The following is a 26,681-nucleotide window of genomic DNA, read 5'->3' on the forward strand; positions in this document are numbered from 1 at the left end:
TGTGAGTCTCTATCTAAAGTTGCATCTATTGGAAGATTGAAATCCCCAGCTACTATATGTACCGCGTTGTCCGGAATAGTTTCAAGGTGCTTATTTAGTTTGTCCCAAAAGACCAAGTCGCTAGTGTTGGGGGCGTACACGCTAGTAACATAAAACTCTGTATTGTCCCTACTCATTTTGGCCGTGACCCATCTACCATCTGCACTGACTTCAGATGACAAGATCTCCACCTTAGATTTCCTCGCAACAAGTATCAGGACACCGATCTTTTTGTTCACAGCCTCAGCACCTACCACCTCATTATAAAATGTATTCCTCAGGTGGTAAAACTGCTTAGCCTCAAGCTTCGTCTCCTGAAGTAGAACAATATCACCCCTCAGTCTTTTAACATAATCTAAGATCTTCTGTCTCTTAACAGGCTGGTTCAGACCCTTAACGTTAAACGATAATACCTTCAATCTGTCCATATTACATACTCCCATCGGAGAGCTAAGTGAGCTATTTAGCATCAGGAGGTTGCATCAACATCACAACTTGCATATACTCCACAATGTAAGCGCAGTAAAGCCGTAGTAGAGCCCAACACCACCCCCACCCATGAGCATTAAGAAGATGAAGATGAAGATCATGCAAGCCAGAGAAAACAAAAGCAAAAAACAAGGAACACATACCCCTACCCAAAAAAAACCCCAGTCCCCCACCCTCCCCACCCCAACTGTACGATATAGGCATGGTGACTGGAAAGAGAATGCGTCGGAAACCCCCCGTGCCTGACTGTTACAGAAAGATGAAAACCATGGAACAGAGGAACTATCCCACTCGAACTGAGGCCTCACCCACTAGCACATCCTTCGGGGACCTCATCAACCGGTCTAGACCCAGCCGCTAAGCAACCACCCGCCCCCAACGATCATTACAAACCCACAGAGCAAACTTGTGAAACATGAAACATGATACATGACCATTATCAATCTTGGCCAATTAAACTGAAACCCATCTATGCGAAAGGCAGTAATCTAAAACATATTATGTGGCCAGATACCCGGAGCATCTGCATCTGCATACTGCCAACAGAACTGACTTTGGAGAGTACCTCGAGGTAGAGAACATGCTATAGGTAACCTGCCCCTTCAAGTAGAAGTAGCTCATGCAGAGCTGTGGTCACTTATAACCTGAGGCTGAAGCCTGTTCCCCCGCCCCCATTGAAGAGCCTGTTTCCATGTCCAGATCTTCCGGCCCATCAAGCATGCGTCTCAGTTTCAAAGGATCCGAGAAAAAAAGTGGAGATCCGTGGACCAACACACGATACTTTGCAGGGCCAGCAAACCCATATTGGAAGCCCCTTTTCTTTAGCATCGGTCGCAGTGCCAGGAGCGCTTTCCTAACCTCCACCGTCTCTTTACTGTAGTCCTGTGAGATGTATACCTTGACCGATTTCTATAAAATATGGTTGTTTTTCCGCATGAAGTCAAGAATCTGCTCCACATGTTGATATCGCAATGGCTTGCACACAATCGCTCTAGGACCCTTCTGGTTTTTACTTATCTTGCCTGGCACTCTATGAGCCCTATCGAACTCCAGAGGATGGTGAAAGGACAGATTAGTAGCCTGGGAAAACCAAGACTCCAGGAAGGCCCCACAGCTCGCATGCTGATCCTCCCATCCCTCCGGAAGGCCAAAAATGCGGAGGTTCCCCCGTCTGTTTCTATCCTCCAACTCCGCCAGTTTCCGCATAGTTTGATCCAAGGTTATGCATAAGCGCTTGATGGCTGCACACGACTTTACTTCTAGATCCTCAAGTCTGCTAATCCTCGACTCTGCCTCCACCAGTTTTGCATTGGTTTCGCGATTGTCCTGCCTGATAGCCGCTACCTCATCCTTGGTTGCTTTAGCCAGCTCCCTTACTTCCTCCAGCTTATTAAGTATCAGTTCCATCGGATCCGGAATGCTTTTCGCTCCCTTGCTGGGTGAACTAGGGTTCGACTGATCAGATTTGAGCCTCTTCATACTTTTCACAGATTCTTTACTATCAGCCATGTTAGCCCGTCGTGTAGATTCCGTTGCCGGTCAGAGATGTCCTAAAGCGCTTCAACCTTCTCCTATGGAGAGCCTCCCGATTGCCGTCCCCTCTGCCGACTGGTAGCAGCCAATCCAGGTAAATTCACATTGACCTAATACATCACTACGCGTGCAACTATGGATTCATCCCCTGGCGCCTTCCCAACCGTTACCTATGTGGTTGGTGGATCTCTGAAAGGGCGCACGTGTTTCCCATCCAAGGGCAGAGACGCGTGACCACATCGTGGAAATCAGCGTAGAAGAACAGGGCTAGGTCGCACCATCACACACGAGAACCATGTTGCAAGGCAAAAGATTTCAGGCGAAATCACAGGGTAGCAGGGAAGCCAGGCAGTCTCAGGCAGTCTCAGAGTAGCAGGATAGCAGGAGAGCAGTAAGGAAGACTCACCCCACGCAATGCAGCACCTGAATCATTTACAGCCCCATAACTCCATACGCAGGCTCTTAGGACTCCAGATTAGTAAAGCAGATCACACCACAGGTGGAGCTTCAGGTTCGGCCTTGTAAGCTCAGGTCCACCCTGGAGGGAGCAGACCACCACATGCGCGCTCCCACGTCGACACAACCACCATTTCGCGGGCAGCGTAGCTCAGCCGCACTGATGGGGATAGATCCGGCTTCGAATTCCGAAATCTAGCAGCACCAGGGCACGATCCAGAAGGCACTCATCACTCCCTGTAGGCCGATGCCTCAGTCGGCTCCAAACACCCCACAGGCGCCGCAGTAGTAGCGCAAGAGCTCTCCGTCTATGTCGTGGTGGCCGCCATCTTGTCTGTGCGATAGGCGCCAACGATTTCTCACCGTGTCCCGCAACTCCTCTGCCCCATCACAGACGCGCTCCAGTCCACATACCCGCTGATCTCCGCCACCAGTCGCACATAGGCCCGATCCACTCCAGCAACAGCCCGGCCGCCGACACACCTTCAGTCAGGCGGTTCCGTCGCCTGCCGTAGCCCTCGCAGTCATCAAGCGGATCCCTCGAGGCTGTGGTAGAGCCGCTTCCCAGCAGCGAAAAGTCTCCAAACTTCACCTCTGAGGCCCCCTCACATTCCGATCACTGTTTCCACCGTCAGATGTTTGATAGGAGCGGTGAGACCCGTTCCTCCGCCCTCATACGAGTCATGCACGGGCAGAGAGAATCACCGAGCCGCCATCTCTCTCGGCGTCCAAACCACGCCCCCATTTCCACAAAATCTTCTGATAAAAATGGTATCTCACTTATGTGGGTAGACCTAGTCCCCACGACAGGAAATGGCCCAAAACGCATTGTGGACACACCACATTTTTACAGTGAATTTTGTGGATCCACACAGATTCCAGAACGTTCTATCACAGAAATGTGGAGTAAATGTGTTCTTTTTACAAAGTTTGTGGTTTGCAAGGGATTCTGGGTAAAAGAACCTGGTGAGCTGGGGTTGACCTGCAGTTGCTGCTTCTGCCAAGGAAAGTTGAAGGACTTTGCTGTGTGCTGTGTCCCCTGCTTGAAGGAGATTTCCAAGGGCCTGAGGTGAGCTGGCCTCCTATTCAGAAGTCTCAGGGACACAAAAAATTCACCCACAGCTCCCCTGAACTCTGCTGTTGTGTGTGTGTGGCACATGCCTTGAGGTGCCTGTGCCAGTTTTGGGCCTCTGGAGGTTGTTGCTGCTATTTGGGAGCAGGAAGAGAGATGAAACTCAAAGAACTACAGAATTCGTCACATCGCTCTTCTTGTGGATGTTCCAAGAAGAATTTCCATGCACGCCGCACCACTGCGAAAACCGTTGCAGCGACTCTCATCGCTGCAAGAATTGACGCATCGAGGGATCGGGCTGAAGAGGACTGATGCAGCGCCACGCAACCATGCTTAATCGATCGCCAACACATCCTGGATTACCACGCATCGTACCAGTGCAGCAACATCTTCCGACGCATCACCTGTGGGCCAGAACCGGCACGAAGAATCGACGCACCACTCCCCATACAGACCGGAATCGGCACAACCCTTCCTCTGTGTGCAACAGGACTGTCTCATCGCCTCCTCAGGGTCTCAGGAGTGTTGCATCTCTTTGTTTGTTGACCCTGAGGCTGTTTGGCCTGGTGAACGTTGATGCAACTACAGGTACTTTGGTGAAAAGTCACACATCCATAGTTTTCCATTGTACAAGTTCTTCAAAGCTTGTGAAAGTTATATCTTTAACTGTCTATGTTGGATTTTTTGTCGTATTGGTCTTGTTTAGTTTGGATAAAAATATTTTATTTTTCTAAACTTGTGGGCTTTCCTTTTGTTTGTTTTCACTGGGTTACTGTGAGTGTTAGTACAAATACTTTACCCATTGCCTCTGAGATAAGCCTGTCTGCTCATGCCAAGCTACCAAGGGGGTGAGCAGGGGTTATCTAAAGTGTGTATCCCCCTTACCCTGACTTGAAGCAAGGGTCCCTATTTGGACAAAAATACCTACCTCTGCCAACTAGAGACCCCCATTTCTAACAAGAGACCTAACAAACCTATACACCCAGGGGAATCCAGGATGGGGTGACTTATGTGGCTCTCACCAGGTTCTGTTACCCAGAACCCTTTGCAAACCTCAATTTTTGTCTTTAAAAAAAACACATTTTCCTCACATTTCTGTGATGGAAACTTCTTGAATCTGTTTGGATCCACAAAATTCCACCCACCCCGGATTCCCTAAAGTCTTCCAATAAAAATGGTACTGCACTTGTGTGGGGAGGCCTAGCGCCCGCGACAGGAAACAGCCTAAAACGTTATGTGGACACACCACATTTTGACAGTGAAAACAGACCCTTTTTTGCAAAGGGCCTAGCTGTGGATCATGTACTCTAGCCTTGCTGGCACCTAGGGAAACCTACCAAACTTATACATTTTTGAAAGACAGACACCCAGAGAAATCCAGCATGGGGTGACTTGTGTGGCCACCAGGTTTTAATTCTCAGAATCCCTTGCAAACTTCAAACTTTGTGCAAAAAACCCACATTTTCCTCACATTTCTGTAATGGAAAGTTCTAGAATCTGCATGGATCCCAAAAATTCCACCCACCTCACCTTTCTCAAAGTCTCCCGATAAAAACGGTACCCCACTTGTGTATGTAAGCCTAGTGCCCAGAGCAGGAAATGGCCAAAAATGAAACATGGACACACCACATTTTTACAGTGAAAACTGACCCTTTTTTGCATAATGCTAGCTGGGGATTTTGAACCCTAGCTCTGCCGGCACCTAGAGAAACCTAGCAAAACTATACATTTTTAAAAACTAGACACCCAGAGGAGGAATCTAGGAGGGGGGTGACTTGTGTGGCTCTCACCAGGTTTTGTTACCCAGAATCCCTTGCAAACCTCAAAGCTTGTTAAAAAAAACTAATTTTCTTCACATTTCTGTGATGCAAAGTTCTGAAATCTTCGTAGGTGCACAAACTTCCAACCACCTCGCATTTTCCAAAGTCTCACAATAACAATTGTACCGCACTCGTGTGGGTGAGCCAAGTGCCCATAGAAGGGAAGGGCCCCAAACGTATTGTGGAGACATCAAAATTGCCCATCAGAAAAAGACCTGGTTTGCAAGAGGGGTCACCTGGGTTTTTGGCCCCGGGATTGGCAGCCATTTTGGGAAACCTACCAAACCCACACGTTTCTGAAAACTAGATTCCCAGGGGAGTCCAGGTAGGTATGGCTTGCATAGACCCTCCAACATTTTCCTTCCCAGAATCCCCTGCAAACCTCAAATGTAGCTGAAAGAAATACATTTTTTCTCAAATTTCTGTGTGGGAAAGTTGTAGGATCACTGGGCTGACAAAAATTTCCTACCAACCAGTGCTACCCCAGGTCTCCCAATACAAATGGTACCTCACTCGTGTGGTTGTGCCAAGTATCTGCGACAGGCAAGGGCCCAAATTGTATTGAGGAGACATCAGATTTGCCTATCACAAAACAACCTGGTTTTGCAAGGGGGCAACTGGGTTTTTGGCCCTGAGCTCGGCAGCCATCTAGGGAAACCTACCAAACCCACACATTTCTAAAAGCTAGACACCCGGGGGAGTCCAAGGAGGTATGGCTTGTGTAGATTCCCCAACGTTTTCCTACCCAGAATCCCCTGCAAACCTCAAATGTAGCTGAAAAAATTAAGTTTCCCACATATTTGTATGTGGGATCAGCATACCAGCACAAATGTCCTCCCACACAGCGTTCCCCTCAGTCTAATAAGTAAAATGATACCTCACTTGTGTGGGTGGGGTAAGGGCCTGTGACTGGAAAGGGCCAAAACATAGGTATTAACAGTATAGCACAGCGAATTCTAAATGCTAAATTTTTTAGAAAATACATTTTAGCCGATTCTGCATAGGATACCCACACAAGTGGGGTATGCTTTTTCTTGGGAGACCAAGGGGAATGCTGGGTAGTGGGAAATGTGCACCTGCACGGTGATCCTACAACTTGCCCACACAGAAATGTGAGTGAAATGTGACTTTGTTAGCAAATTTGAGGTTTGTGTGGGATTCTGGGTAATAAAACGCTGGGGGATCAATGCATTCCACACCGCCAGCCAAGAGTCAGTACACATGCACAACCATACACACATACCACCAGCCAAGCGCCATCCTGCACACCACCAGCCAAGCGCCATCCACACACACCACCAGCCAAGTGCATCCATGCATACAACCACATGCACACCACCAGCCAAGCGCCATCCACATACACCACCAGCCAAATGCTATCAACGCGCACAGTCAGCCAAGCAATGTCCATGCACACTGCCATCCATGCACCACCCATGCTTTTCGCCAGCCAAGCGCCATCCCTGCACACCGCCAGTCAAGCAGGGCAGGACTGGGAACAGCAACCAGCCCTGGCAGGTTGCTTCTCGACCGGCCAAGGGGTGGCGTGCTAGTAAATAAGCATTGCTCCCACTTTTGTTACTGGGGACCGATATTGCAGCACTGCTACAAAACCAGCCCCCTGTGACAAAAACACCCCCCATGGCCAGAAAACTGGCCCCGCACTTCTGGCTCATGGTTTAAATGCCTAGTGCCAGCTACGGACAGTCCTGTCCTACAGCCAAGCCCTCTTCATGCACACAGCCAGCCAAGCACCAGTCCACATATACTGCAAGCCAAGCACCACTCCACGCACACCACCAGGCAAGCGCCAATCTACATACACTGTCATCAAGCATGAGTCCACCCACACCATTAGCCAAGTGCAGATCCACACATACCACCAGCAAAATTCCAGCCAAAGGTCAGTACATGCAGACCATTAGCCAAACTCCAGTTTACACACACACAAATTCTCCCTGGTTTCTAGTGGTTTTCTGCCCCAGCTTTGGTGTATATGAGAATAAAAATATATCACGGAAACAGCCAAAATGTGTGCCTAAAAAAAGGAAGCGTCCCTTGCCCATGGGCTTTTCACTGGCATGCCCATAAACATATACCAGGTGGCTAGTAGGCTTTCTGCCTCCCCTGCAGGGGGAAGAAAGGGGCTATTGCCCTGACCTGTCTTCCGGGGGAGCAGAAAGCCTTTTTTGGATGTGGGGGCATTAGCATTCCCATTCTCTGCAGCCCCCACCTCTACGTATAAATAAAACAACAAAATCTCTGGTTCCTAGTGGGCTAGTGACTATTGCCCCATCTGCCTTCCGGCAGAAATGGTGTGGCAATTTTTTGGGGGGTGGAGGTTTTGGCATGCCCATTTTGGGCAGCCACCACCTCTACATATAAAATAACAAACCCTGGGAGGCTTTCTGTCCCCCTGGGGAGCAGATCAGTGGCTATTGCCCCATCTGCCTCCTGGGGAGGCAAAAAGACAGTGGGATTTTTTTTTTGGGGGGGGGGCATTAGCCTGCTCATTTTGGGCAGCCCCCACCACAAGATACAAAAAAAAATCCTGGTGCCTAGAGTGCTCTCTGCTTCCCCGGGGAGACAGAAAGGCTGTGGAATTATTTTTTGGGGTTGGCAGCATTGGCATGCCCAATATGGGCAGCCCCCACCCCTATGCATAAAAAACTATCCCAGGCCTAAAAACAGTGGAAAAATATTCCCTGGCATCTAGTGGACTTTCTACCATCCCGGGGGGGGGGCAGATCGGGGGCCACCGCCCAATCTGCCTTCCAGGGGTGGCAGAAAGACTGTGGCATTTTGCAGGGGTGGGGGCATTGGCATGCCCATCTCGGGAAGCTCCCACCAATACATCCAATTTTAAAAAACATCCCTGGCATCTATTGGGTTTTCTGCTTCCCCAGGGGGGCAGAAAGGCTGGAATTATTGTGGGGTGGGGGACATTGGCATGCCCATCAGGAGCAGCCTCCACCCCGAAATCCCTGGCGTCAAGTGGGCTTTCTGCTCCCCTAGGGGTGCAGATTTGAGACTACTGCCCTATCTGCCCCCGGGGGAGCAAAAAGACTGCAATTTTGAGGGGGTGGGGGCATTGGCATGCCTATTTTGGGCAGCCCCCGCCCCTAATTGCAGTGAAAAAAATCACTCGTATCTAGTAGGCTTTCTGTCCCCGGGGGGTATATTGGGGGCTACTGCCCCCAGGGAGGGCAGAAAGACTAGAATTTTGCAGGGGGTGGGGGCATTTGCATGCCCATCTTGGGCTGCCCCCACCCCTAAATTCAATTAAAAAAATCCCTGGCTTCTATTGGGCTTTCTGCCCCCACTGGGGGGGCCAGAGAGACAGTAATTTTGCGTGGGTGGGGACATTGGCATGCCTATCTTGGGCAGCCCTCGCCCCTACTTGCAAAGAAAAAAAATCCATGGTATCTAGTGAGCCTTCTGTCCGGGGGGGGGGTATATTGGAGGCTACTGCCCCCAGGGAGGGCAAAAAGACTAGAATTTTGCAGGGGGTGGGGGCATTTGCATGCCCATCTTGGGCTGCCCCCACCCCTAAATTCAATGAAAAAAATCCCTGGCTTCTATTGCGCTTTCTGCCCCCACTGGGGGGGCCAGAAAGACAGTAATTTTGCGGGGGTGGGGACATTGGCATGCCTATCTTGGGCAGCCCTCGCCCCTACTTGCAAAGAAAAAAAATCCATGGTATCTAGTGAGCTTTCTGGGCCCCCCACGGGGGGGGGGAAGAAAGACTGGAATTTTGCAGGGGAGTTGGGGGCATTGGAATGCCCATCTTGGGCAGCCCCCCCCCTAAATTGAATGAAAATAAAAATCCTTAATGTCTAGTGGGCTACTGCCCCTATCTGCCCCCTAGGGCGGCAGAAAGTCTGTCATTTTGCAGGGGTGGGGACATTGGCATGCCCATCTTGGGCAGCCCCCACCCCTAAATTCAATGAAAATAAAAATCCTTAATGTCTAGTGGGCTACTGCCCCTATCTGCCCCCTAGGGCGGCAGAAAGACTGTCATTTTGCGGGGGTGGGGACATTGGCATTCCCATCTTGGGCAGACCCCACATCTATTTACAATGGAAAAAAATCCCTGGTATCTAGTGGGCTTTCTGCCCCCCTGGGGGAGAGGATGTAGACTTACAGCTAGAGCAGTCGACCTTGAAGCTAGGGGAACCGGGTTCAAGTCGCGGCAACGATGTTCAACATCCTGGGATTCTGGGCAAATCACTTAATCTCCCCGTGCCTAACAAAAAAATTAATGTGTCCTTGTGTAATTAAACTGGTGCTCATGTAAAGCGCTCTGATACCTGATATCTTCGGGTCTATATAAAACTCTAATATCAAAATAACAAAAAAATAGAGTACCTTAATTTTGATCCTGGCGCCCTATATTTATTTATATGAACAAAACTGATGAATGTGTCTTAATTTACCTTGCATTAACTCACTTTAGAAAACGCCCCTGCATACTTGCCTCTCCGTGCATGCCACTACCATAAAGAAATATGACGGGTAGTGAATATTGAAGGAAGGAGGAAGGGGTCACTGTGAGTGATGCATTTGAAACGTTCTATCTGCACTTAATATACTGGCACACCAGAACAGCAAGAACAGTCATTTTAACTTGGGTGCCACTCAACTGGTTAAAATGCCCCAGAATTGAAAAATACAATGGTAATAAAGTTGGTTTATAAACATTTTATTTTTCAGAATAACATTGTCCTGACCTGGGGACCTGTCCCTGGGTGCCCTGCCATGATTTTCAGGGAGAAGGAGGCATGCAACCCTCTACCACAGGCCTATTTAGGCTCTGGGGACCCCTTCCCTGCTGTTCTTCAGGAGGGGATGTGGCCCCCCTCCCTGAGCCAATTTCAGCCCCGGACCCATCCCCCGGTGCACTGACACTTAAGGGTGGGTGCCCTGGTGCTGTTTGACGAGTCCTCAAAGAAAAGTGTTTTTAAAGATCAGTTAGCCACTCATTTCAGCTGCTGTCTGGAAAGTTTTGGAGTAATTAATCATGTGGTGCCAAGAAAGAGGGAGGCCCAAAAATATGTGTTCCCCATTAATTTTCCAACAGGTATCTTAGACACAACTACAGCCCAAACTGCTAAACAAAATTTAACCTATTTTGGCTGTAAGAGTGCTTTTTTAATTTGGTGTAAAACTTTCAGTAGTTTTGGAGTTAATAAAGAAAAAAGATGTATGCATATATAGAGACATGGATCAACCATGGAGGATATGCAGATCCACAAGGCAACAGCAATGCAGTGATTGACTGGCCGCAACCTGAGAGAAAGGTTGTGGGTATCATTTTGTTAATCGGGGCATGGCTCCTGGTGGTGGGGGGGGGGATAAAGTTTAAATAGTATATATGGGGTCAGGATAGTTGTATCCTGTTCCCATGGGTCTGTTAATGGTATCTGTGAGGGACCCCTCATGGGCAAGAAATTATACAAATATGTTTGTTTTGGGGTGTGCGAGGATCCGTACATCTATTGCAGGACTCAGTGTAGCCTCTTGTGTGAATACATGGTGGATCTCCAGATCTAGATTCCAATTAGAAAAAATTCACCCACTCAATCACACACCCACTTACACACTCAAACAACTACTCACATACCTACTCACTCAATCCATGCAGCCACTTACCCATTGACTCAGAGACCCAGCGAGCCACTCACACACTCATTCATAGACCCACACAGGTACTCTAGCACCCACTCACGTATCACTCAACCACCCACATACCCACTCACATACCTGTACAGCAGCTCAGGGACCCAAAACACCACTCACACACCCATACACAGACCTGCACAAGCACTCACATAGGTACTCACACACCCACATACATACCCATGCAACGACTCACACACCTTTACAGCCACTCATACACCCACTCACACACCTATACAGCCACTCATGCATCAAATCAGAGATCCACAAAAACACTCATACACCCACTCACAGACCCACACAGCCACTCACACACCCACTCTGTGACCCAAAGAACCAATCCCATACCTATTCTGAGACCCACATATGTACTCACACACCTACTCACATACTCACACACACACATACATACCCACACACCCTCTCATAAACCCATTCAAGCATCCATACTGTCACTCACACACCAACACAGAAACCCAGAACACCACCCATTGATCAATTCACACACTGACACATACATTCACACAATTGTACAGCCACTCAAACACTCACTCAGTGACCCCATAAACTACTCTCACACCCACTTACAGACCCACAGTGTCAGTCACACATGTACTCACACACCCACTCACACACTAATACACCAATTTACAAACCCACACAACAATTCACACACCCACTCACACATCCTGACAGCCACTCACACACCCACCCAGAGACCTAGAACACCACTCACACACATTTTCCCAGACCCAAACAGGCACTCACACACCCACATACACACCCACCAAACTACTCACACACCCATTTACACACCTTTACAGTCACTCACATTATCCACTCAAAGACCTACAAAACCACTCACATATCCATTCACAGGGCCATGCAGTTGGTCTCACACACCCACTCACACACCTATTTATACTCCCACTCAAATACCCACTCATGCAACGATACTGCCACTCACACACCCACTCAGAGACCCAGAACACCACTTCCACACCCATACAGCCACTCACACACCCACTCAGAGACCTGGAGAAGCACTCACACACCAACTCTCAGGCCAACACAGGCACTCATACACCTGCTCACACACCAACATATACACAGATGCAACCACTTACACACACACTCACAGACCCATACAGCCAGTGAAACAAAGACTTACACAACTACTCACACACCCATACAGCCACTCACACACTAACTCAGAGTCCCAGAAAAACACTCACACACCCCTTTCCACACTCATACTGCCATTCAAAAACTCGCCCATAGACCCAGTGAACCACTCACACACTCACTCATAGACCTGCAGATGCACTCATGCACCCATGTACACACTCATACAGCCACTCACACACCCACTCAGAGAACTACAAAGCCACTCACACAGCTACTCACAGACCCACAAGCCAGTCGCACATGCACTGACACATTTACCACACACTCGCACAACCACTCACACACCCACTCACACACCCTGGTTACAAGGACGCTATAGTCAGAAAATGGCATTAAAAAACATAGAAAGTCACTGAAAAAGCCAAAGGTTACAAGGACACTATAGTTAGGAAATAGTATTAAAAATATTTAGAAATTCACTGAAAAAAGCAAAGGTTACAGGGACGTTATAGGTAGGAAAAAGCATTAAAAAACCATGGAAATTCAGCATAAAAACCAAAGACTACAGGGACATTATAGTTTGGCTCAGATTTTATAAACACAAAACCATAGAAGTTGAGTAGTTATTGTTATCTCAAGTAACTAGATCTAGTGTTCTAAGGTGACTATGACTCCTGCCCTAGCCACTGGAAATACTGGAAATATTTTTCCTGGTAAACAAATCAGGACTCTAGCTGTTTTTTCGAGTTCCTTAATATAGTTGCGAGTCCAGCCATGCATGTTGACTGTTGGGAAATTACCTAGAGCACAATATCTAGAAAGAGGTGGCGCTCAGGTGTCATTTGAAGATGTTAGAGTTACTTGAGTAGATGCCTATGATCATACAGTTCATGGCAGCCCAGAAAGGGAGCCAACAGGATCTGAAGTCTGAAACAGTGGCCAAGGTGCCGGCCACCAAGAGGGAGGGAAGAGAGTGCAGGGAGCCCTCCCGGAAGTTCCCTCAGCCCGGGAGGAGGCTCAACCTGAAGGTGACACCTGGGAACATCCTGACTGTTTCTGAGATAAATCCTCACCCTTGCATCCGGACTGAATTTCTGTGTAATAAAATGTCCCTACGTTCATTGTATTACTCCTTATCCCGTGCTGATTTCTGGAACAAGCAATTCTATATAGCTCCGGTGAACATATATTCAGCAACCAAAAGTAGTCCTGTTGTTTGGATCCAAGGTGTTCTTAGCTTTCTAGAGTATATTTAAAAGGCCTTTAATATTATGCCACAGAGTGTACTGGGGAAAAGCCGTAGCTCAATCACTCTGGAAATATATGTTATATTTTAAAAAACTGGCATGGCAATTTTGGGACCTGTGTATTTCCAAGTTGTTTAAGATCTCTGGTTAGCAAAGGGACAATATCAAGGCCCATTTCAATTCTTTTCACAGTTGTCTGTTCTATTTTACCTTTCAAAAAAACCATTGAAACTGCGTGGCTGACTGAGATAGGCACTCACTGCAGAAGGCATAGTTCATCCAGAAATGTATTGGTATTTGCCAGGGCCTTAGCATCTCCCTTAGTTATCGTATACATGCTGATTTATCCTCCTCAGTTTTTATCACATGATAAAGGTAATACTTTTATCTTAAATCTACCCAACCAGTCACAACAGTTGTTCTGTTTCTGAACATTAGTATACAACACTTTTCAATACGTGATAGGCTTGTTATTGAACTTAGTAAAGAGAATAGGACCACTAGCACCTAATAAGTATAGGCCTGGGCGGTAAATTCCGTTCCGCTTGCGGAATTTGCGGAATTTCGGTAATTTCGCGTTCCGCGGAGAACGCAAAATTGCCCAAAAATCTGCTTTCCGCGGCTTCGCAAAATTTTTCCTTGTTCGCGTACTCAAAATGCGTGTTCGCGAGATATTTCTCCCCGAGCACACAAAGAGCAACTGTGAACAGGAAAAAAGCATCGCGAACATGCAATTCCGCGTGTTCGCGGAATTTCTGCATGTTCGCGGAGATTTTTCACCGTTTCGCAGAGATTTGCGTAACGCGATTACGCAAATTCCACCCACCCCTAATAAGTATCAAACTCCACAACCACTTTTTGAAATCAACTCATATCTTGAGTACCTTTATAATATGGAAAGCATCCTTTGCACTCACAGAGAGTGAGTTATTGTTTTGTGGCTAATGCAAGAGTCTCCAAACCTGCCAACTATCATGGTGTCATTGTGTGTCATATAATATCCGCTCCCTTCACACAGTCATCCAGTAAGGGGCTGATAGGGTATTTCCAGCTTGGCTTTTCAGGCTCTGAACAGCTGATGTCCATTAGGGGATGTGAAAACTTCCCAAGGCATCTGCATCAGCTATAGTAAGCTTTGCTTTGGGGTAGAGTTGTAAAGAGGAGGGTGCAAAGTGCCTCTTTGGTAGTTCCAGGCATGAGACCCCACCAGCTCCGAGGCCCTCCCCGATCCTCAGACAATGAAATATTTTTGTTTTTAAATTGACAGGTCAGCATCTCTTCTCCAGACTCTTCAGCACACTGTTTTATAAATATGTTTCAGAGATTCCAAAGAGATGAAGAACTCATAAATTAAACACGATGGTCAGTGGCAAATGTAATTACATTCCAAGAGACTAGGGGAGATAATTCCATTCTTGGAAATATCCCCTTTAAGCTGCAGAATAGGCTGTATAAGACACAGGTTTTGTCTCTCTGACTGTTACTTTAGACAAGGAATTCACTTTAAACACTGCCATGGTATAACAGAATCATTTTGTAACAAAGTTCTAAAATGATCCCCACATTGTTTGTCACTAATGCTTATAAGATTAATTCTAAAATGATACCAGAAGGATTAAGGATTACCAGAATTGTACACATTTTCATTGGGTGGAGTTCACCATAGTAAAACTTCCATACTGCTGTTATATCAAATTAATAACTGATTGTCAATTACATTTCTGTTTTGAGAACTCGACTCTTGTGGAACTAGTGAAAAAATATGTTAAATGTTTGTGGCCTTTCCAGAGACACAATTTTCTGCATTCATCCACATCTAGTAAAGATCAAGATCATGCAATGGAGAGTGATTTATTTCTTTGAAACTTGTCATTACTTAGTAATGATTAAACTGAATGCATTTGCTCCACCTCACTGGACCACTGAGATGTAAATGCAGTATGGGAGAGTGAGAATGTGTTTGCTACACATTAATGAACTCTGTTATAATGAACCTATTTTAAATAGTTGCATCTTACAATTTTTGCAGGCGGCCACATCTTTGAAGCGGTTCTATTTCACACCACCACATGCCTTCGTAATGGGAAACAAGGGGCATGGGGCCAGATGTACGACCATTTTATTTTGCACCTTGCAATTTGCGAGGCACAAAATAAAATGTACACCAGTGTGTTTAACACTTTTTGCGATTCCCAATGAGGTCGCAAATTGTGAGGCTCATTAATATTAATGAACCGCTCGCAATTTGCGAGCCCATTGGGAATGACAGGCCCTTCCAGGGATGGTGGCCTGCTGGGCTCAGCAGACAACCATGTCTGGGACTGCTTTAAAATAAAGCAGTTTTTTAAAATGCAGCCCGTTCTCCTTAAAGAAAAACGGCATTAAAAAAAACAAATAAAATGAAACGTTTTTGTTTCATTTTTTAAGGGCAGGCAGTGGTCCCTGGGAGCACTGCCTGCCTTAAAAAATATTTTTGCAAAACTTGAAGTAGGTGGTAATTGCGAGTGTTTTGCGACCGCAATTGCAGTCGCAAAACATTAGTACATGGTTTTCAGACTTGCTATTTGGAAAGGAACGCCCCTTTCAAATAGCAAGTTGCAAAGCCTATTTAGCGAGTCACAAATAAATTGCGACTCGCTATATAGGCTTTGTACATGGCTCATGATGTTTTTACATGCACAAACGGGTTTGCAAACCCGTTTGCGCATGCAAAAATGGGTCATACATCTAGTCCATGATCTTCTGCCCATGAGTAAGTTACCAATATATTGTTACTTTTTATGGTGATACCCATTAAGCAAAAACATTTTGATGAGTCTTCAGTAAATGTATTCAAGACAGCCAGAACTCTCTAGCGTAAGATGGTCCCTCTACTTTTCTTGTTCTGGTGAGATTTGGCTAATCTTCTGGACAAAAACACTGTTGACTTTATTGACAAAGAAGCATAAAATAACACACAGCCTTGAGAAGGCGAAATGGCTTTTTATTATCACTGTTTTTTGTTGAAAGAAACACACCCCTAATTTTGTTGACTGTAATCCTTTGCACTTCTTTAAGTTCACTGGGGACACTGTGCACTTGTTTGTAAGAAATGAGTAAACTGTTGTTTATTTTCATGAAATAAATTGGATAAAGGCTAAAACCCAAGTATTATGGTGGTCTGAGATTCGAATGTAGGCTGATAGTATTCATTGCTACAGGTTATTTCAACCTCTCATATTTCTTAATTTTGTTTCAAATGATAACTATGGGTGCCATTGTATAGTTGTGCACAGAAGAATGTAGCAGGTGCAGCCACAAGTCAGGCTGACAAGCATTGCACCTTGGGTGGATAGAAAACAAAGCAAGTTGGTCCCTCTTAGTTCACAGAGCGGTTTTTGACCAACATTTTTCTAAGTCAGCATTTTTTAATTTTGGCCATCTGGGCACCTTTAGTGCACAACCAAGTGTCTAGGACGTGTAGGACATGAATTGGGGGTTCAGGACTCACTCAGGCTGCATCCAACTGAGGGTTTAAAATAGTGGGAGCCTTTTGTGTCACTGTGCTTCTGAACAGGGAGCCAGAACTAGTCCTTGGAGTCATTCTTGTAGAGCTGGGTTCATGGGATGATACAAGGCTCGGTAGCAGGGCTGGTGTAGGAAATTGGGTTGCTGGCTGAGAGGGGTAAAACCCTTCCCAAACAGCAACTACAATTCTTTCCAGGATGAAGTCACAACCAAACCCTAAATTAACTTGTGCTCAACCCTTGGGTACCTTGGCAAAGAGCAGTAAGGCTTAGCTCAAGATCAATGTGCTAAGTATTTATATAACACTTCAAACAGTAACTGATTATTTAGAAGTTTCTAGCAAATTCATCTCTTTACAAAACATCCATAAACAGCTTTCCCACAAGCTACAGAGTATTTTTTTACAAGGAAACTGATCAAAAGAAAACTTGTAGGGCAAGGTGGCTGAATGGGATAACGATGAATGTAACAATGCCAAACTGGCGGTATGTCTGGCTGTAACGGATTGCAATCAAGTAAGGATTATAGCTGCAAAATGTAATTATAATCTTGCTATGAGGAAAGCAAGAAGGAACTGAGAAGATAAAACCTAGCTCAACATGCTTGCAGCTGCCAAAATGAAAGTTAATCGGCCCTTCTGGTGAATTTGTTCAAGATTGGTTTAATAAACTGGGTTTGGCAAGATTGTGGCATGGTCTGGAATCCATACATAAAGATGACCTAGCCAGTGTAAAGACCTGCTTTTGAGTTTATATCCATGATAGTTATGCAAGCACTAGGGACAATGGTCCCCTGAAGAACAAAAACCTGGCATTCAAGATTACACCTTGTTTCGAGCCATTTCTGGAAACAATATCCCCACCTTTAACAAAGATCCGGTACATGAACTTTCAGATGAGCATTCTCCCATTGAGATTTTTTACTAGTAAATGGAGCAAAGATCCAGCCCCTACCCTGTGCCCACTTGTGAACTGGACTTTAAAACCGAGGCGCATGTTTTTTTCTTTCGCTCAGGGTATTTAGGCTCCAGCAGAAAATGGATAGGCCCAATCTGTCTGAAGCTGGGGAAAACCAGATATCTTGTTGCTCAGGTAATATTGAAATGTGACACATCTTACCTAATTGTGTTTTCAGTTAGCCATTTCTTAGCTGATGTTTGGTATAATCGTACTAAGAGTCTTTCCCAAATTACTACCTGAGTCACAGCATGTATGAATACTACATGGATACATCTGTAATGTATTTTATCTTTCTAAAATCCCATGCAGCTCTAAATGTGATATGCACTATGCACTTAAGACTATTTTTCTTCATCGTATGCAGAATTATACTCTCTCAATTAGAGCATTTTTATCTACTGTATTTTTAAAACAATATTAACATAACACAATGTTTTTAATTTTTGGGAAGCCTGTTGCAATTGTTATGGGTGATACAATTTTGCAACTATAATATACATTGTTGTTATGAGTTGGTAGTGTTTTTATATATGACCTACATATTCTGACTGCTTTTTTGTTTGTATACTTTGATGGTTTCTGGAGAACCGAATACAGTATTAACTACTACTACTACTACTTCAAACAGTAACCATTTAAATCACACTACAAAAGGAGCCGACAACAACGGTAGGAAAATAGAGCAATTTTAGTAATTAAAACAAGGCTAGATAGAAAATAAAAACAATTAGTCAGACAGGAGATATATTCAACTTCAAAGGTTTGAGTAAAAATAATGCCCAAAAGGCGTAAAGCGCCAACTGTGGATATCTGGCCACACTGGACCAGGACAAAGTCACAAGTTCAGGGTGACTGTAATGGAGCAGGGGCCAGCTACAGGGACCCAGTTAGGCCCGTTATACAAAGTACCCTACATCCTGGTTTGTGGTGCATTCTGATGATCCACTTTGAAGATGCGTCTCTCTGCCAAAGCAATGTGTCAGGTCCAAGATGCAGCGAGGCTGTGATACAAGGGCCTATGTCGTCGTCAAGGATCCTGTTGATGGGGCTTGCAATGCAAAGTGCAACATCGAGCATGCAGCACACAGTCGGGCCATGCGTCGTTTCTGAAGAGCTGTAAGGCTGTGATGACCTATCCAACGCCATTGTCAAGGCTGTTGTTGATGAGGGACTATATGGCCTGAGCCGAGGATGCGTCGTGCAGTCAGGGCAATGCAGCAGTTCCGAAAAGCAGGTCTTTGCGACAGGTCCAAGCCAACCAGCAGCAGCAATACTTTGGTTCTGCTCAGGTTTATGGAACGTAGCAGAGGAGATGCATCAGTTCTGCTGAATCCACAGAGGCTGATAAGCACCTTAAGCCCACTTTCAATTGTCCAGGACTGGGGTGGCACCACTTGGCAGGGTAGAATCACAAATGGCAGAGTCCAGATGCAGGTGCAAGGTTGTTGGAATCCTGTTATGTCCCTAAGGCTTCAGATCAGGAGGAACACCCAACTAGCCCTTGGAGTCACTCTGGGTTCTGGATATCTAATTTACTTTGCCTTCCCGTTGTGTACTCTCTCTGTTATGGGATATCCCATTGTAATGATTGGGCAGCTATAAGTTCTTTGTCTGCCAGAGTACCAAGCAGGTGTAGGTTAAAGTCACCTGACTTTGCTCTGATTGCCTTTGTTTCTATTTTGCCATTGACCTCACCTATACTTCCCTGGTGGCACTGATGCTTGTTGTTGAGGTGTAGATTGAAAATCCTCCTTTAGAGTGTCCATACCTAGCTACTTTGCAGGCCGGGGTGTGGTGACACGCAAAGCCCTGCATGTGGAATGAGTGTTCTTCAAACCAAGCTTTCTGCGGCAGGATGTTATTAAATGCTTGTAAGTAAAGTAATACATGGCCATTTGTTGTTTTGTTACTCAGGTCATTGATGTTGCAGGAGCATATACGTAGTGACCCTGATTTTAGCGGTTGATTTTCGGTGGCTTGTGGGATTTGGCATGGAATGTCATTTGCACCATTTATTGTATTGGATAGCCAACTCCAGATTTGGGTTGATGCATCACTTGTTCATGCATTTGAGTTGTGTTGGGAATTTTGCTTGGTTCTTCCTATGGGACAGATGCTCCTCATCCTCTTTAGTATCAAAAAGTGACTTTTGGGGTTTGTGGGCCGGTTTTAGGCTGGCTGGTGCTTAACAGGGGGGTGGATAACCGGGGGTATAATGAGGTGTCAGTATTATTTCCAAATTCTTAAGGAGTGCCTGATCACGCAGAATCTTCTTGTCTATCTCTACAATTGCCCATGTGGCCTTTGTAGCCTCATTTCCCGATGGGTGTCCTGTTTGAATAAAATCAATGGCCATCAGGTCTGACAACTTTAAATGCTCCATGCCTGCGATCGCTGCTAATAGGAGTAGTATGTTCTGCTTATTTAATATGTCTTGTCACCCTTGCAATTTGTATTCTGGTAAAAAGGCAGTGACATTAGTGTCTGGCTCTTCCTTAAGGAAAGGTTTATAATTAGTCGACGTGCTGTTGTGTTTCTGAGTTTGCAGATTAGAGTTGTCCCTGATGTCTGATTCCCAATTTAAGATGTTCATAGGTTCTAAGAGTGGCATTGCTGATATTTTGCCTATGGGCTAGGTATCCACCGGGAGCCCTCAGCTCCTTAGTTAGCAGGCAGATTGGCATAACGCAACTGTATGGATTCTGCTCCCCTCAGGGGGAGTGCTTGAGTGTCCTCTTTTATGGTTGTTGTTTATGAGAGACTTTGTCTCCTTTCCAAGATGCCACTCTCCTGAAGGGGTGTCAGTCTGTCTTTGCCAGTGGGCCCAGCCTCAGTCTCTGCCGTTGCTGTGCGTATAGCCATTGAGTTGTTTTCCGGTAGCTCCCTTGAGGGAATACTGGAAGTGGTGTCTGTTCAAAAGAAATCAGTAATTTCGATCTTTCTGCATCTGTCTTTCCTTCTTTGGATACAGCGGGCATGGTCAGTGTTCCGCTGTTCTTTTTGTGGAGACTCCTTTTCCTGGTTAGATTCAGGGTTGTGTTTTTGATAGATCCAGTTTGTCTGCAGAGGAGGGTGAGTATTGAATAATACTATGCTTGTTTGTCTCTGTTATAACTTGGGCTTGGTTCGCCCTACTCCCCATCACTTGGGCTGTCAGTTGACATGCTGTTAAACTGTTATCCGTGGGTCCAGGTTGAAAGCTTTGTTGATCAGGGATGGTGGTCTTTTCACAGCTTGTGGTTTGCTTTGAATCCATTCATAAGTTGCCCACCATGGTTGGCTGGGTGGTGAGTTTTTCCAGTACTGGGCTGCACCGCCTACCTGCATCAGCTGAGTGTCAATTTGGGCTCTCTTGATCAAAGCTATTCAGTTCCGCAAGTTTCCCGTCTATTCCAGAGACAAATACGGCTAATGAATTCAGGAGTGGTAACTGCATGCCCATTTTGTCAAACTGGTACAGTAGGGTGTTTACTGAGAGTTGCCTGGTATTTAGGAGTGGTAACCAAATAATGTATGTTTGTTGATTCTTCTCCAAGTTGAGATTAATTTTGAAGGAGGCCCTGCTGTTTCCTCAGAGGAGGTCTGTATATAGGATGCTGCTAGTTTTACCTATTCTTGAGTTGCTAAATATGAAATTTCATAGGTAAAATCTTGAGGCTCTTCTGTTCATTGTTGGTTGCAAGTTCAGCTTGCAGGGCTCGGCTCAAGAAATTTAGTGTGACTAATAGTGCAGTTGTTGCTGGTTGATAGCTGTTGGCTAGCTCTGTCTGGGAGGCTCCCTGTGCTGTCACTTGATAGATGGGGCTTTCTGGGCTGCTTTTCCTGGAAGAATTGAGTCTGGAAATTATTGCACCCATCTCTTCCAGGTCGCTCTGCATAGTGAAAAGATGTTGAGTTGAGGGACCCCAAGCTGTTGCTGCAGCTGCCTCCATTGCACCTTCTGTCATGTAATTTGTATGGGCTATAGGGTGGGCTGTGCTGTGCTCCCTTGTTCTCCTATTATCCATGCTTCTTTCTGCCTATTTCTCCAGTAGATGTGGACACTGAGGTGACATTGGTGAAGGGCAGGGGTGCAAAGCATGCAATCCCCTCAATGGAAAAGTCAATGACTTCAGGCTGTAGAGGTGAAGGGAGCCCTTTGATCCCGTCATTGCTGGAGTATGGTACTAAGACTGCGTCCTTTACAAACGAAAATGTTGTATATATTTTTGGTTGGTGGTTGTATGACATCGCTTTTGCCGTGTTTCCTTTTTCACTAGCAGAGACTGCTCTGCTTTGTTTATCTGCCTTTTGCTCCAGTTTGATTACAACTAGGGGATCTTCTCCCTTTTGCTGTCATTTTGCAATGGCAGCTTTGGTCCTTTGTAGACTTTCCTTCTTTTTGTTGGTTCAGTGGAGATTGGGTCTCTCTCCCTGCCTGACCCCATGAACCGGTTGTATCTGGTCATGTCTGGGTTCTAAGAATCTGTGCCTTTTTAGCCCCTGTTCGAAGGTAGCTTATGCTGTGTAATGACGAGTGACCCAGCATTCATTGGAGTCTGATATCTGGTGCGCTGGGTAATATCTGCAGGGCACAGAAAGGTTGCCTGTAATGTGTAATCTGGTTGTCTGTTTGTCTGTTGTGCTGCAAGTTATCCAAGTGGTCCGTATTCCAGCTGACCTGCCTCTATGCACAGCCACTACCATCTTGTGAAAACTGGCCTTAGACCTGTGGAAGCACGGGCACACACGTCTTAGCTGTGAGAGAGGGGGAGTGATAGTTGCTGTGGTCAAATCAGGAGGGTGCAGGGGCTGCAAATTCACCAAGAACTAGCTTGGCCGCCTCCACACTTGCAGCACTCCCCATTCCCTGAAAGGGCCCTCTACCGGGCCTGCCTGCTGCACATGTTGACCTCTCTGAACAGACTGTCCAATGGTTGCCCGAGCTTTGGTACGCCGCAGGTGAGTTGTCCCAGATGCAAGTTGGTGATAGAACGCTGTCCAGGCTCCCTTCTGGTTGTGGTGCGTGGGACTCAGGTAAGCAATGAGGCCACAAGGGCCGGCAAGTGCAGCTATAGTAGAGAAAATATTTTGGGAAAGCTTGTGCTAATTTTAGTAGTTGGGGGGCAGTGGGGTGGCAGGCACCAGCACTGGGGAAGTGCTGAATTCTTTGTTAGTTTTTAGAGAGGCCCCCTGCCCACAGTTAGGGCTGGTGGAGACTGCAGGAGACTGCTACTGGAGAGGCTGGGCCCCAATCATTGTTTGCTGCCCCTTCTACCCCGGCATTCCTGGCCCCTCATGTCCACATGCCCACTGTGTCAATGATGTTACTGGCATTCGTTGCTCCCAATGAGCAATTTTGGGACAGTAAAATGGGCAGGCAAGGAGATGGGGTTGCTTGTGCCTTGTTGCTGCCTCTGTGCACTGTGACTCTGCAGGAATAGCACTCATTGTAATGCATGCATTTACAACACATGCAATTACAACGCAAGTTGTTACAACATCGTTTTGTTAAAACACATGCCATTACAACGCAAGTCATTGCAACGGCTTGCTGTAGGGGGGCGCTAGAGTTTGGAATAGTATAATTTACTATAACAACTCCAGTGTGTGCAACAGTAGGGAAAGTGTTGGATTAAAAATCCAGCACATCCAACCTCTTCTGCCCCCTACAGCAAGTCATTGTAACAACTTGCGTTGTAATGGCATGCCATGTAACAAGGTGTCGTTGTGACAACTTGCGTTGTAAAGGCATTACGATGTAATTCCTGCGTTGTAATGATGTTTTCCCTCGGCAGGGGCCCGCCTGGTCTGCCCAAACTGTAACGCTCCAGGCCCCATGCTCCCGCTCCCACAGCGGTTTGCAGCAGTTTTACAGAAAGAGAAATGCTCCTGCGGTTCTGGCGAAAAGCCGGAGTGCCACAACCCCTATGCACCCCCTACCCTGTGACCCCTGGCCTTCAAGCCTCCAACCATGAGCCCCTAGTCCCTATTCAATACATTTGTGGCCCGTGGCCTGCTGCAAAGCTCCTTGCTCGTTCAGTGGCATGTTATGCAGCGTTGTAGCATCATAGCGTAGTGTAGCGTTCATGTAAAAAAAAGACAGGTGGGGCCCGAGACCTACCCCCAACTAACCCCCCCTCCCAACCGGGAATTCCTTGGAGGGAGACAAACACATGCAGCCTCTATCACTGCGTTAGAGAATGTACATTTCTCCGGACGTATTTATTACATTTACTATAAACGCAACATTTACAACAGAATTATTATATTTTCCAAAACTTTTCAATTGATATTTACAATAATATGTACATCAAGACACTTTTATTGGGAGACCTAATACATGTCAGTTCCTATCAACAGTTCGTCAAAGGAGTCTTGGCTGGCCACCCCCCAAGCACCATTGCATTGACTATTACAAATAATTTGGGACTGTGGTGCCCCATACTGCAAGTTGCATATTACGAGGCAAATTCACCTGCCTCCTCAAGATAGAGGGAGCGTAGGCCAGCATGACAACTGAGCCCCCAACATAACCGTGTCAGATACAACCCAAAAGGGCTCCCCAACTGGCACCTAATGGGATGGGCCTGGGCAAACCGGGCCATACCTTGGTCCCCTGGCGGAGACACCATCCCTGACATCCTCCAGGGCCATGTAATGGAGTACCGTGAGATGCTAGGGACGGTCACTGTAGAGGGAGTCCCAACCCCTACAGCAACCCCCTAGCCCCAGTTCTTAAGGTAAAGGCTTCCTAATTCAGAATTCGCCTGCAATTCAATTACTGATGCCAAGGTTGTCCACCTGTTTTGTGACCAAACATGACTCCTTCCCAAGCCCAATGAGAAAGATGCTGCCTTAAGGACATGGGTGGGTGGGTGAAAAAAGGCTCATTCACTGCTGCAATCGTTCGCAGCAGCAGGAAAGGTCGCGGGAGCGAGGCACAGCAACGAGAACGTCACCAACGGACAGCCAGGCGACGAAACAGGTGAACAGGTGGTGAGGCACTTCCCTTCTTATCCTCGCCTGGCTGCCCCCCATCACAGCCCCCCCGGTCCACCAGCCAATTGCCAATCGCGGGCTTCCGGCCTGCAAAAATTTGAAATCGTGGCACCACCATTGACACCTCCCAGTACCGGTCCGAACCGGCACGCTCCTGTCTTGGGGGCCCACCATCTGTTGGCGTTGCCCCCTGGGCCACAAGTTGCACAAGTAACTGCAGTTCCCTCCTCCATGACCCACTCTCTGCACAGGATCCCTCCACTCAAGGACTCCACGAGTCAGGCATAAATATCCTGGTGTTTTTTCTGGTTTGACACCAACAATTAAGTTTTTTAAAATATATCTTTATCAAACAGTTTAATAGCAAATAATCTGTGAATGTTTTTTTAATGTTGGTTTTAGTGAATGAGAAAATGTACTGCAAAATTCAGGGATCACATGACTGTACTTACTGAGTGGGGGAAAAAATGTCTATGCGCATGCCATTTATTTAAACAACTTTATATTCTTTAACTTTCAGACCCCTGAAACTGCTAATACGTGGAAGGATGTAGAAATGTTCATGAAAGATCTTGGCACAAAATACAACGCAAAGGTATTCTATACAACATATACAAATAGCGATATAGAAAGAAAATAGTTACACACTTTGTTTTCAGAGTGAAGTACTAACAGTTATCTAATATAATCAAGAAAACATAGAAGTACCTGAAAAAACGGTAAAGTGGCACAAAAGTACAAAAAATACCCTAAAGCATGATTGTGAAGTGCTTGCCCTTAGGGTCTTTTTATAATAATCAGAAACATATGGGGTTTTAGGGAAAATTTAAATCGTATCACAATTGACGTTTAATATGTGTGATTTGTCCTCATTGCTTGTGATCAGAAACAGTGTTGCAGTATTAAAATGTATGTTATCAAAAAGGGGGACTGGCGGGCTTTTGTTTACAGGAGGTCCAGCATACGTGCCCAGTTAATCATATCAAAAGAAAGAGTATGCAGTTCCTCAGAGAAAAGGGGGAGTGAAAGTGTGGAGAAGAGACCGTTAGGAAGAGGAATTCCTCTATTCGGAACTAGGGTCCTCACACACCCAGCAAGCTAGGTGTCATGCTTCATCATATGGACCTGCTCCTCGTCGGGCCGGCGCTGCAATGCCCGACGGGCACCCTTAAAGGGGCTCTTTAGCGGAGATCTTTAGTTCCTGGCCGTATGGTGCAGTGTGTGTGAGAGGGACCTAGTGGTGTAGATGTGAATGCAAGTGTGTGGTTAAAACAAGTTGGAGAGTCCAAAAATCGGATTTTATTAGGAGTGGCTCTCCACTTGATTAAAACGAAAACAGAGTGGCAGCTGGCTGATATTATGATTCAGCTTGGCTATGCTCTTCTGTGGTGGTCAACATGTTTCTTGCCCGGTGGTCCTAATGATCCGTGGCAATTCTTCAGGACCTACTGAACTGTCAATAATCTACACAACGTGGTGAGTACAATTGTTACCTGCCACACGATATATGGAAAACGATCTCGCCATATGTCTAAGGGGACCTAGGAAAGAAAGAGATGTCAGTGTATTGCAACAGCTGTTTATCGAACGGTTCTTTGGCGCACTTTGCTTGACACTCCGTGGGGTCTGGGGGAACCCCAGGGTTCTCGTCGGTTCCTCTCCATCGTGACGGCAGACCGGGCCTGCCCTAGACTCCACCTGTGGTGTTGGCTAATGCGTTGCGGTGCCTTGACTCCGTGGCTACGCATCTCTGGCTGGCAGATACCTTGTC

General features: G+C 46.3%; 1 protein-coding gene across 4 annotated transcripts in view; it reads left to right on the forward strand.

The window, feature by feature from the left end:
* Positions 1–26,681, forward strand: part of LOC146861982 (phospholipid-transporting ATPase ABCA1-like) — a 3,104,259-nt gene that overhangs the window by 2,058,263 nt on the left and 1,019,315 nt on the right. For all 4 annotated transcript variants that reach the window (XM_085641135.1, XM_085641137.1, XM_085641136.1 and 1 more), the window contains exon 35: positions 25,431–25,505. In XM_085641135.1, coding sequence (XP_085497261.1) covers positions 25,431–25,505 — 75 coding nt within the window. The remainder of the gene's footprint in view (positions 1–25,430; positions 25,506–26,681) is intronic.

Source organism: Triturus cristatus, chromosome 2_2 (assembly GCF_964204655.1).
Source record: "Triturus cristatus chromosome 2_2, aTriCri1.1, whole genome shotgun sequence".
In the NCBI taxonomy this organism is placed as follows: domain Eukaryota; kingdom Metazoa; phylum Chordata; class Amphibia; order Caudata; family Salamandridae; genus Triturus; species Triturus cristatus.